This window comes from Mixophyes fleayi, chromosome 6 (genome assembly GCF_038048845.1).
Source record: "Mixophyes fleayi isolate aMixFle1 chromosome 6, aMixFle1.hap1, whole genome shotgun sequence".
Classification (NCBI taxonomy): domain Eukaryota; kingdom Metazoa; phylum Chordata; class Amphibia; order Anura; family Limnodynastidae; genus Mixophyes; species Mixophyes fleayi.
The window spans coordinates 53,982,774-53,996,205 of NC_134407.1; the positions used below are offsets into that span (position 1 = coordinate 53,982,774).

The following is a 13,432-nucleotide window of genomic DNA, read 5'->3' on the forward strand; positions in this document are numbered from 1 at the left end:
ACTACTGCTCTCAATTACCTGCTATTTATACCTTTCTGCAAATAAACAGAGTGTTTTCACCATATGCGTGACTCCTAGCTGTACTCCTGTTTGTGACCGTGACACACTTGTACTCTTATCAGAAAAAATCTTACCTCCCAAAGCAGAACCACATAATATGTTACATTATTAATGCACATCTCCAGCTCTACTATGCCTTCGATATATATCTCCCTACAGGACTTATTGGATTTTTAGGAAAATTAAAAGACAAAAAAAAGGCTTTTGTTGTTGCAATACTGTTTTCACTCATTTTATTGCATAGCAATAGCAAATTACATTTATTTCCACAATATCCACAAGACATAAATTATGCATGTGGTAACACAATCCTGCATATTAATCTAGGAGTAATAAAATACATCCATCTTTATTTTATATAAAAGAGAAATACGTTGTCTCTGAGGAAGGAGCTTTGAGTCAATGCTCCGAAATTCAAGATTATTGAGGTATTACCAGCTTATGTGGCCAACATGTTCCTAAAGTCATAGTGGTCTAGTAAACGGTTATTTAAAAAAGTTACATTACAGATAAAAAAGTTACAAGCATTGCCAAAATTACCATTCGGCATACATGGCTTGTACCTCTAGGTACTAACTGTTCTAGGCTTTATAGATAAGCCCACTCAGTGGGGGCGCCTTGCCTTGAGATACCTACAGCGTAGCTCTGGTCCTTATGGGTAAAATGAAGTTTAATTAATATGGTATTATAAAAACATATTTCCAATGGCAAAATTAAATTGAAGGATTTAAACTGGGAGTCCTGAGTGAAACCTCTCTACCTGTCCTGAAACCTGTCCTGTTTGATTAGCCAAACAATGGATGTGGATGTGTGTGTGCACATCTGTGGCCAAATGTATAAATTGCACATTTATGACATCATACATATTAAGTCTATGTATGATATTCTGACAAGGAAATACTGTTACAAACCAGGCACTTGATGAGCTATGCATGGTAGGGGAGCACCACCCAAGCAACTGCTGGAATGTTATAATTTAATTATATATAATATACAACATATAGGGTGAGTGATTGCCTGGTGCGGTGGATATTGTCTTTTTAAAACCAGGCACTTGATAGTCTAAATAGAAAAAGTGGAGTGTGGGATTATCCTGAGTATTAACTTCCTTTCAACAATGCCTTCTGCTCTTGTACCCATTCCTGTATAAGCTGATGAGCTATCGCAAACTTTGGAGGTACCCAAATCGGCAGAGTGCCATCTGGTAGATTAGATGGCATCATTTTCACTTGTAGAGCTTCAATCACCTCTTCCAAGCTGAACCACCTGGCATCTTCTATCTCTGCTCTGTTGATAACGAGCTGCATAGGAGACAATGGTCAGCACTTAGGGAAATTTACAAACCTTCAACACAAGTCAGAGGCATAGAGGTTGTACTACATTGTGTTCTGTATAGTAAAATGATCACTCTTAACAGTTTAAAGGTTATTTTTATCCCCAGAGGAATATTACATTATACTGGTAATTCAACATAATGGTAACTTATGAATACATGCCAATAAACAAATATTACATCCAGGTTTAAAACTCAGTTAAATGAATGGGCAAACTCATTGAAGCAGATAGAAAGTGTTAATTTGTTCTTCTTTACATTTAAATATAAATACAGTATATAAATATCTCCAAAACTTGAGGTTATGCAATACCAAAGTGTGGTCAAATTTGCAAATAAACCATTTCGGATTTTGTGCAGATCAGTATCAACTCACACCATTTTGCTTTTCACTTTATGTAAAGTGGAGTTTTCCCTTTATAAAAGTATTTTATTAAGAAATTACTGCTAGATGCTTTGTAAAAATCACCAAGTGATGAAACATGATAATTAGACTATAGAGCTGTGGTTATGCTAGATGGAAATCATCTTTTCTTAAACATAAAAGGACCCACAGTACCAAACCTGTAGGAGACAGTACAAATGAAAATAGTGTTTGCAAAAACTATGGACTACTGAGAACACAGATGGATAATGTTGTCCAGGCCAAGGAAAAACGAACACATTCAGACAAAGGGAGAAGTTCTATGGAGATAATAGCTGCTGCTTTGCGTACAGGCATTTATAAAAAAATAAATAAAAAAATTTTTAAATAAAAAAGTTAAATCCATTTCTATAAAATAACTGTTAATGTGACCCATCCCCATATCAGGGTCTTTAAACAGCAGCAGAGGGGGCGTGTGAGAGGGATAACGTGGAGGCTCATGATAGGTCCTCTTGGTCCCCTCCTCCATTGTTCACCTGGGGCTCTGAGAGAAACAGAGGTACAAAGGGAAAAAAAACAGCTGCAAGTTTAATTTTTATAACATTATTCCTAAAAAGTAAACAATGTCCCTACACACCATGAACTCGTTACTACATGGAGACAAAAAACACTGTTTAGGAGGCAGGTCCACTTTAACCACATATCCTAAACCAATCTCTGTGTTGCAGGTAGTGCTCACCTCTTCAGCCTTGACTGTGGCCTGACATGCCACCATTAGCGAGCTGTTAGGAAATGGCCAGTGCTGCGATCCGGAATATCTGAGGGCATCGACTACCAACCCAACTTCTTCTGCTACCTCCCTCCGCACTGCCTCCTCCACGGTCTCACCTTTAATGTAAGGAAGTTAGAAATCAATGATTTTTACAAGATTATAAGTATGTGAGTAGGAAAACAAACTGGCATTCTGTGATACGCAGGGAAATTCCCACCTCTGCAGTTTGTCAAGCGTTTGCTTCACTTCGCGCCATTTCAACATTGGATGGAGCATTCAGCATTAGTGTGTCAATAGCATAAATATCTTAGACGTCAAAAGTATATGAAACCAAAAGCAAAACAACACTACTAGTTTTTGATTAATAATGTTTGCTATTGTCTGAAGTACTTGTTTAAAGTGACTTGAAGTACCCTCCCCCTGATGTCTCCCCCCCCACTTCCCTTGTTATTATGTACATTTCTGATTTTGTTCCCAAATATATAAGTATCCTAATATCACCCATCTAGTAGTAGGAGGTGACTAAAGATTTTTGGTGAATTCATTACGAAGGTCAACCTTGGTTTCTATACCTAGCCAAGAATCAAAAGAAATTGAGTGACATTTTATAGAAATCAGTAAGATGATTTTTTTGTTTTCAATTAGACTGCTTAAATACAGTAGCAGCCCAATGAGTTGTCTAGATAAGATTGTATCACATGTGTGCTCGTGTCATGTGAGCTGTTGCATTTGCAAAAATTGTTTCTATTGCATTTATGGTAACTTGGACAAAACATTTACATGTTAAAGGTAAAGTGTAAAATGCAGACATTCTAAATAATGTACAGACAAAAGTCCGAAAAGCGAAAATCCATGTATAACTGTTGTTAACAGAATATTCTTTTCCATGTATATTTCATATTAGAAACAGTCCTGTCATTCTATTGAACGTCCAGGAATTTGTATGTTGCTTACGCATTGTGTAAAGCCTGGATTTTACAGTTTGTCTCTAACACACAGTATATTGAAGACCATGTAGAGACATTAACAGGCTTATAAAACAGGATTAATAAGACAATGGGAAAAGCTATGTGAAAAAAAATTTAGATTTGCTCTGGACAGCTAGCACATTTCAGTAACAACGTGTTAAGCAGCTGCATAAATTTGACAGAATCTTCAGCACTTGTATCCTACTACTGAATAACGCTTCCACTTACTTGAGGTGTTTACTATGACATTTTCAGCGGTAATGGTTATTGCATCGCTATTTGTGACATTTTTGTAAAAATGCTAAAATTATCACATCCACAAAGGGGCCGATGCTGAGTTCGATGCATATTCTTTAAAAAAAAACAAACCCAAAGCTCAAAAATTGCACATAAAATTACTTGGCCCAAGTCTGTGTCAGGTGTACATCAGTTACACCCAACCAGGTCATAAGCACAAGAAAAGTTTTTTAACATTTGTTTTGAATTGGAAAAACGTATTCGCTATTAGGTTTGATTTCAATAAAATAAAAACAAACCTATAATACACCAGGTATAATCTTCCTTCTCACATATGAATGCAAGTGGCAAGAAATGTAACCTAAAATACAACAATGACCAATGAAGTGAGCAGTGACCACTTCAGAGGTGAATTCGCAAACAGCCAATTGAAGTAGCCAGCTAGTGCTGGGGACCATTATCATCATTATTACTGTGTATTTGCGCCAGCCCTCAGGTGCCTGTAAGTGATACTGCTAGTGACTGGCATATTGGCATCTCTGTGCGGGTCTGCCTCAGTTCACAAGTACGTGAATACACCAGGGGTACGCCCAACGCAGCATAAGCCAAAAGTCTTTTTAGGAGATCCCCCAACAAGCAAAATAGCCACAGGCTGCTCTTTACACAGCCTTATTAAATGTCCTTGTAAGAGTTGATTGACAAAATCTTGTGTAGAGAGTGTAAAACCTGCAGTAAGTTAGAATATATCTAGTAAACATAAAACTGATGGATTATGAGGTGCAAGATTTAGTGCAATGCTGGTTTCCAGACAAAGTCACAAGCAAGAAGCAATTAAAGTAGACTGATAGGTTGGGCCACATCACACTAATTATCAATATTGGCTGTCAGCTGCTTGAGGTAATTGGGCGAAGAGGGTATCCCAGGCTGAAGCTCACATCCACTCCTGGGCTGCCCTCTTTATCCAGGAACGCCCAGCTGCTGCTCAGCTCACTTGCTAATCACCATAAATAGAGGTTTCCATTACCTTTAAGTTATATCTTTAATAAAATACCTTGTTATGAAGACCCAAAAGGTAGTCTGTTTTATGTACAATAGCATTGAGAAAGCTATATAAATGTTGCCGATGATGATAAGAGTTTATAAATCGTCAGCCAGCTGTAGTGTGTCTTATGTGAGTGTTAAGAATTTTATTCTTGTCTGTCCTTATAAGCGTTTTTGATACAATAAATGTTATTGGACTTGACCACAGTTTCCCAAATGATTGCTGCTTTCTCTCCCAAGTCAATTAATCTATGTATCCTCAGTAATAAAACAGACTTTTACAAAATTAATATATATGATCTGCTGCATAACTAAAGTCATGATTTCCCTGGTCTTATAATCACCCAAGCAATTTGTCCAAAATATAACAAATCCTTACCAATTTCACAGAAACCTGCTAGTGCTGTGTACATGCCAGCCGGGAAGCTCTCCTGGTGGGCCAACAAACAACGGTTTCTACTAGACACGAGTGTGATAACCACCGGCGTCATCTAGTGCATTACAAAATATATGGTTAGGATCAGAAAGAGCTGTTTATTAAAGTGGACCTATTGCCTATAACTCACACACAAACCAGATATATGAAAAGATAATATACAGACAAGGTATGCTTTACTGCTAAGAAAACAGCACTTTATTTCATATTTCAATTGTTCAAATATCTCTTTATAAATCTTTATATTGCAAACATTCAACAAACAATGTAAAGAACAGACCACGATGCTATCAGTGTCCTGCACTGTGGCTTGTGGGACAGCAGCCAAATGCAGGAAAGTCAGATAATCTCTAGTCACCAAGTGCTGAAAGTATAGTTCAATCCAACTGCTGGGTGAGAGGTTCACTAGTGAACTGCTTTACAAATGGTGCCAGTTCCAGAAATCTTATAGGAGTCGGTTCACAAACTAAATGTTATTATTCTGCAAATATGTTGCATGTCTGAGTGATGTTTTGTCCCAGGCATTGTAATCACCGGTGTTATTAGAGCAAAGACCCCAAATGAAGTGTCATACATAACTAAGAATTCTGCATTTTTATGTACAAGCAGAAATAGCAGCGCTCTTACTGGTTAACTCTGTATTTGCTCCTTTCAGATAACCCCACCCTTTCAAGTACCTGCTGCTAACCTGTAAATTGATTGAGCAACTTTCCTTTCTGTATTGTTTGTTTGAGAGGCATCATCATCATCATTAGGTATCAGTAGCTAACCATTTGGAGGCTCTTGGGGTGCCTCTTGGCAAGTTAGCTCTCAATTTAAAAACAAATGTATGACCCAAAAATAGGGACTTTCACTGTTTAGAGTTAGGACCACCATATCAGCACAAGCACCGTGACATGGCGGGTGGCTTATCATGCATTTGAAAATGTGTGTAACTGAGAATTCTGCATTTCTATGTACAAGTAGAAATAGCAGCTCTCTTACTGGTTAACAGCAGTGTGCTGGGGGATTTTTCTCTGTATTTGCTCCTTTCAGGATAACCCCACCATTATCTACTTTCCACCATAAAACAAAACAATATTTATTACAAGGCATAGATCATCTAAAAGTATGCAGAAGCATTGTTTAAACATATGCAATAATTACATACAAATAGAGAAATAAGGTATAACTGGATAAAATATGTATTATTTGTATATGACCCAACTTTACAACGGTGAGATATCTTGTGAACAGAGGTGGCAAGTTCCTACATTTGCTCGTAGTCTGTCCAGAAGAGTAGCATCAAAATATTCCTAGCATTTATATTTTCCTGTCCTAGGCACAATTAATCTTATAACATTTTTGGCGTTCCAGTTCCTCTAACTAACCTGTGGGTAGTAGATCATTCCATTAGAACGGCACACTCGCTTGCTCCCAGACAGGTTTTTCTGGGTGAGCTGTCCCGAATTGCTGCAGTACTGGTTGGTCTGATGCCAGCGCAGAAGGGCTTGCGCCTATTTAAAAGAAACGCTTTAGGTAAACAATCAGTAGATTAATGCAAGTTCTTTTTTCAGACTGCCTTTTGTTACTGCGGTGTATTAAGGAAAATATTTCTGCACTTACAACTAGTTAAGGAGCTGTTGGGAAATAGAAATTCTGAATTTAAAGGTTGTTTTTTTTATTATTTATCCAGTGAATTTAAGAGGTGCTTTTGTTTATTGTGCAATCATTCTTCCCCCATGTGCTGCTTTTGAGAATATGTTCTTCTGGGAGATCTGGGGGATAAATGTATTAACTGCCGATGTTTTTCAACTCTCTGCTATTCGGCGAGTTTGCAGTGAAAATTTAAAGTGGCAATGGCTTTAAAGGCGAAACAATGCCTTTAAAGCCACTGTAGCTTTAAATTTTCACTGCAAACTCGCCGAATAGCAGAGAGTTGAAAAACATCGGCAGTTAATACATTTACTCCCTGGGGTTTCAGCATGTGATCATGGGTCCCCACATGAGCGTGGTACCTTTTCTGAGTCATTGAGGTAACTTTTCAATAAGTTCTGTTCTCTGATATGTAAATAGCACTATTGACGTAGAGTTTAAAAAGCCACTATAGTTACAATGACTGCTGGAGTTGGGTACTAGTATTACCTTATGGCCAGAGGTTGCCTATGTATTGGTTTGCAAACCTATAAGTTGTCTGCCTTTAATATTTATATTAAAGGTAGATCCTTTTATATTTGCCAATGACAGCATGACGGATTTTACTCTTGTCCTTATTCCCACAAACTTATAGAAAGGACCAAACCCTTTTCTAACAGGGGTAGTCTAAGAACACTGCACGTTACATTTAAGTCATTCACTGCTCCACTGAAAGCAGATGTCTGATGCAAACACTTTGAAACATTTTGCATAGTACTTTTTTTTTTTTAAATGGAATAACTTTTTTTGACAGCCGTTGGCAATATACTTTACATTATGGATGATCACTGTCAAACCACATCATGGTCATTATAGTCAAAAAGGCAGCAACTACACTGTAACAAGTCTGGGCAAGACAAAGCTAGGCCAGCTACTCCCTTCTATAAGCTATTAAAAAAATATCTGCTCCCGGCAGTCCTGTGTTTCTGTTACAGCAAGCCTCTATACCGAAGTAAAGAATGACACATTTAAGACACTGGTATAACCCCCCTAGAGGCACGTAACTGTCCCCTTCGTTGGGACTTGCATAGAAATCATAAAGATATGCTAACCTAGAGAATGATTCTGCTAGACCGTAAATAACCAAATAAGTTTTAAAATGACTTCATTCAGTGGTGTAACACACAAATTATACAATGAGAGGGACTCAAATTATAGACAAATACTACAAATGTGGTGGAGTAAGACACCATAGAGAAAGAAACTCGCCAAACGAATGAAAAAGTGGACTGGTATCTTCAAATTGTCAAATAGATATTTGTCTAGATTACTGTGTGACTGGAGCGAACTTCCTTAAGTACTAAAATTCCACAGAACTGGTTTCCTTCACAGACAGCATAACATATATAAATATCTAGTTCATCATTTGACAAACAGTAAAGATTCCACTGCAGCTAATGAAGGCTATTTGGCCCTTCCTACTACTTTCATAATCATACTGGACTAACGATCATGATTTCAGGAGATCCACCATGTGCCATCTCCCTTATTTATATTAACCAACTTCAGTGCAAGTCAGCGTGGCAGTAGCTGCTTTTTGAAGAGTGCCAGACAGATTAAAGAAAAAGTGTCCCCTTTTCTGTTAAACACAGCAAGCACCAATGAGAAGGGGAGAGACTTTACTTATATGCCTCACTCCCTGTGTAACGAGGATGGGGTCAGAAAGGCCAGAATGACCACACTATAACTAGCCCTTGCCCATTACATAAAAGCGCAAAATCAAAGTAAACAAAAAAAAGCTTCTGCTATTAATGAAAACATCAAAAACACCTCCCTCCCCTTTTTAAAAAACACTTTTATTCAACATTCTCTTGTTTCATGTTCCTTGTCTTTCCTTCAATTCTTCTGTTTTATATATATATATATATATATATATATATATATACACACATATATATACATACTGTATATATATGTATTGTGGTGTATTTTACCTTACTATTTCAGGGGCAATTTGTATACTGGCCAAGAATCTATACACTAGCGAATCCCGACAGCACAGGGTCTAGAGAAGACCACAGATAATGCCATTCATTGAAGTCTGTGTGCAAAGATCACATCATGGTCAGCAACTGAATGACACAGTTCATGGCTTCACTGCTGCCACCAGACTGCCCTCTTAGAAACATCATATTGTCTGGAGGAGTTAAATTTATATACCCAAAACCATTCTGGAATGATAACACAACTGAACCGGCTGTGTGTGGATTCTAAACATATATTGCTTCTTCTATATAACATTCAACATAGCAAATCATGGACAGCTCAGGCCAACTATATAAAAGATCTGTAAATATTCTACACTGGTTTATACAACCACATACTTCTTTCTACAAGCAATTTAGACTCCCAAATTACAAAACAAACAAGATTCCCTTTAATTTGTATAAAACCTACATCTTTAGTGATTTTCTTTTAAAACTGTGTAATTGTTTTATCATCTTGATATATATATTATGTGAGTATATGATTATATAACATTGAGAGTAGGAGTCCTGACATACACATAGCGAATACAGTGTTTTATAAATAAAGGTAGCATGCATCGAAGTGTTAATACCCGGGATAACACAGCTCCATCTTTCCCATCTATTTTGACAACAGCCTTGGGTAGATCAGTAAATTTTCCTGAAAATTCTTTCTCCAAATTAGATTGTTCCAAAGTTCCTAGGAAAAAAATAGGAAATAAAAATAAAGTATTATCAATGCATTACATCTTATGTACCAACTTTCATTTAAAAAATAATTTCAGATGTATAAAGTTATCCACATAGTCTATGTCTTTTGTGGTCAAGCTGTCACTATAGTTGTCTAGGTGAACATTTAGGGCCCGAGTCATTAAGGAGAGCAAAGGAAAACAAAGGAGTTAGTTTGTTCCTGGAAAAACCATGTTACAATGCAAGGGGTGCAAATTAGTTTATTATTTTGCACATAAGAAAATACTGGCTGCTGTTTCATGTAGCATAAAAATACTTCATAGCTTTATTTGTACACTGAAATTTAAAGTCGATCTAGGACATGCCCTACACCAAGTATAAATCTGTCCCCACATTTTAAATGTACCTCTCCCTCCAATGCAACATGGTTTTCAAAGGTGCAAAGTTACTCCTTTTTTATGCTTTGCTCACCTGTTAAAAAAACAAAACAACTCACAGATATTAACACCACCATAAGAAGGCAATGAAAGGCACATCTCCAGCAATGGGAAAACATTTGTAAGATAAGCCTTAAAAAAGATTGTTTAGCACTGTCGTGGGTTGACATTGAATCCGCTTATCTTAATTTTCCAATTTTGTCCTGTATATGTGGTCTCTCAAAACAGACTAGATCTCCCCTCACCTCTCAATGCCATACCCTATTATTCTCAGCTGCAATATGGGAGACCTGCCGACCCCATCTCAAGATACCGGTGTCCTCTCTTACTGTCCTACCTCTTTGGGGTAACCCTGCCTTTCCTCCTGGGCTCTCCTCTGCCTTCTATGGTCCTTGAGTCACCGCAGGAGTTCGATTTGTCGGAGACCTATTATTTCAGGGGGACTTTATCTCCTGGGATGGTCTACGCTCTAAATATCAAGTCTCCATCCTAAATTCTATGAGTATTTCCAGTTCTCTCCTCGGGGGGGCTCCTCTCCCCCCTCTTAGGTCTCCCTTTGAATCTCTATGTCTCTCCTCACCCTTGGGTAGGGGCACGATCTCCTCTATCTACAGCTTAATTCTCAATGTACTTTTTCCTCCGAGCGGTAGGCATGAGAGGGAATGGGAGAGAGAATGAGTGAACACCTTTATAATACCAAGAAAGGTTTAGAAACCCATTCGGTATCAGCCCATTTCAAAACACACAATTCTTGTAAAGAAACTGATATTACTTATTTTCTAGGTTTAGATTCAATTCAACCTACCTGGAGACATAAAAATACAGATATCTTGTTGTCCCAGATGGAGATGAGGTGGATATTCCAGCTTAATAGCCTCATCCCCTATGGGCTCAACAAGGATTTTGAAATAAAATGTTTCCTTTGAAGATGCTGTTCTGGGATATTATGTGCTATAAGAGAGTCAGAGGATTGTTCAATTGATTTTATTATACTGTGAAAGTATTTATTGACATGTTTAACTTCACCGCGGTATGTACTGTCTATCCATTAGCGATATGTCATATCCGGTAGTTTTATTGACCTTGCGTTCCACAGCATGCTATGCCTGATGCATATTACTTCCTTCTTTGCCCTGTGGCGATATGTCACTTCCGGTTGAGCGATCGTGGAATTATCTGCATTATATTTATATAGACGATTTTGAGTATATGTTTACTTTCTGTATGGTCCCTATGGGTTATATTGAAGCGTTCATATTGGGATGTTATTTTTATGGAATTTTTAATAATATCACCGCGGATTGGCTATATCCAGTATAAATAGCTGGGGATTTGGAACCAGTCTTATCTCCTTGACAAAGACCGACAGACGGTCGAAACGCGCTGGGGTGATAAGACTGGTGATTGGGAGTGTGGTGAGCGCTATATCATTTATCTGTTTGAAGGCATTAAAACGGAAAGATCTTCCCGGGACTATTAACATCTGATTTCTGTACATGCGCTAAGAACTTGATTTCTGGTAGGAGCAATCACACTCCATTTTATTGTATTTGGAATTTTATTAGAGGTTTGAAGTTTTTAAAACGGTATCACGCTAGATTCTGTCTACTTTCCTTTTATTATTATCATTGGATGTGGATGTCGCGGTTGGAGAGGACAATATTGAGGTGGGAGTAACTCTGGAAGCCCTGATATCGAGAGGAGTCCTTCTGATACCTTATATGCCCATATAATCAAGAATTCTGGTAGGAATCCACTTTTACTACGGAGGTGATGGGAAGGTGTATAACACTTTGAAGGACGATATTTGCGTTATGGAACAAGTTATCCTCCACAATTTATAAGAGTGGACTTGTACTATGGACATGTTTGATATTGTATGTTACTTATGAGTACCTGTATGCGCTAAATGTCCTGATTTTTACTACTATCATTTATTTAGTACATTCTACAAAACGACAACTATAATTTGATTGGTTGCTATAGGCAATATCTCGACTTTTCAAAATATACCCCTAGGAGTGAAACGTAGCCCACACCACTGCTAAAGGAGGCGTCAAACAGCAAGGATGCTTCGTCTTATGTGTGTACCACAACACATTAGTACATCAAGGAGTAAATGTTTCTATACTTGATTTCAAACTTGTCCTCACTAACAGAGCAAGGCATGTCCATGAAAAACACAGATGAATTTATACCTATACTATAAATTTGAGGTAAACATTTTTTTAAGAAAAACAAAATAAGCTAAACCAATGAGGGAGCCAATAATGTGCAATAGGGCAAATGAGCAAGTTTGTATTATCTACTATATAAATGCCTAGTGGCGTGTGTGGGAAAAAAAAAAAAACCAAGCTGCAGCACCACCTGCTGGGCAGAGTTATACACTGACCTATATATTTCTTGAAGGAGAAGTGACAGTTGGGAGTGGTTGGTGGTTGCCGGGGGTGACAGTGGGGAGTTTTTAACACCTTAAGTAGCTTGATGAAGGATGTGGCGATGAAGATGAAGGATGAGGTGATGGAGAAAAATTATGAGGTGGTGACATGTGGACAAAACCACGTTAAAAAAGGGCGCTTGCGTCGGGAAGTAACGCTCTTCCCCTGAGGAGGCCTGGGCTAAGCCCAAATGCATGACAAGAACCCTTTTTACACCTTAAGTAGCTTGATTTGACTAGAATGCATGAGTATCATGCACGGGTTAACTTGTAATGTATATGTGTGCTACAAACATCACATGTCAGTGGTTGATCTTTTCATTATCAATATTAATTTTTTCATAACACTGCATCAGATACAAATATATATATATATATATATATATATATATATATATATATATATATAGTACACTTACCAAGATCCAAGGCAAACTCTGCGATGCACGAATTCGAGCAGCCAACCAACACCGAGTCTTCCAAGTTTAACTTGTCCTCTCCGTAATTACTGAGGATTTTCAGTAAGTCTATACTCCAGCAATGTAACAGTAATGAATTTTTAAATTGCTTGTTCTGATACAATGTTTTCTTATAGAAGAGCTTTACAGCATTTCTTATTGTTTAACAAGGTTGTTCACCGCCCAGATGTGTGCTTTAGCAGTATGTTTAATTCAATTCACAAATATTACAGCATAACATGGGCCCCTTACTGAAATATTAGAGCACACCAGTGCAATGTGCCCACTAATCTGTGCAACCCACAAAGGAAAGAGTTAAAATGATTGCATTGATATTCTGCAGGATTTTTCTAAACAAGTTAAATATTTAATAATATAATGTCAGGGAACAGCGAGCAGGGGGATCACAACTCAGTAGTTGCTATAGTACTCTTTAAATGAGATAAGCAAAAAAATATTAAGATATTAAAATTAATGGTCTTTAAAAGCACTTTCATTTTACACTGGATTTCTTCACTGGAAATATATGATTCCATTAATGGATTAGGGTACTTTTAA

At 37.5% G+C, this 13,432-nt stretch overlaps 1 protein-coding gene across 2 annotated transcripts in view; it reads right to left on the reverse strand.

Annotated features, from left to right (window-relative positions):
- Positions 1–262: 262 nt before the first annotated feature.
- Positions 263–13,432, reverse strand: part of NUDT13 (nudix hydrolase 13) — a 33,294-nt gene continuing 20,124 nt past the window's right edge. For both annotated transcript variants that reach the window (XM_075216571.1, XM_075216569.1), the window contains 7 exons: positions 12,836–12,943; positions 9,446–9,552; positions 6,582–6,707; positions 5,155–5,266; positions 2,497–2,645; positions 1,111–1,361; positions 263–974 (listed from right to left, as the gene is read on the reverse strand). In XM_075216571.1, the coding sequence (XP_075072672.1) occupies positions 1,161–1,361; positions 2,497–2,645; positions 5,155–5,266; positions 6,582–6,707; positions 9,446–9,552; positions 12,836–12,943 (803 nt within the window). In that variant the 3' untranslated portion in view covers positions 263–974; positions 1,111–1,160. The remainder of the gene's footprint in view (positions 975–1,110; positions 1,362–2,496; positions 2,646–5,154; positions 5,267–6,581; positions 6,708–9,445; positions 9,553–12,835; positions 12,944–13,432) is intronic.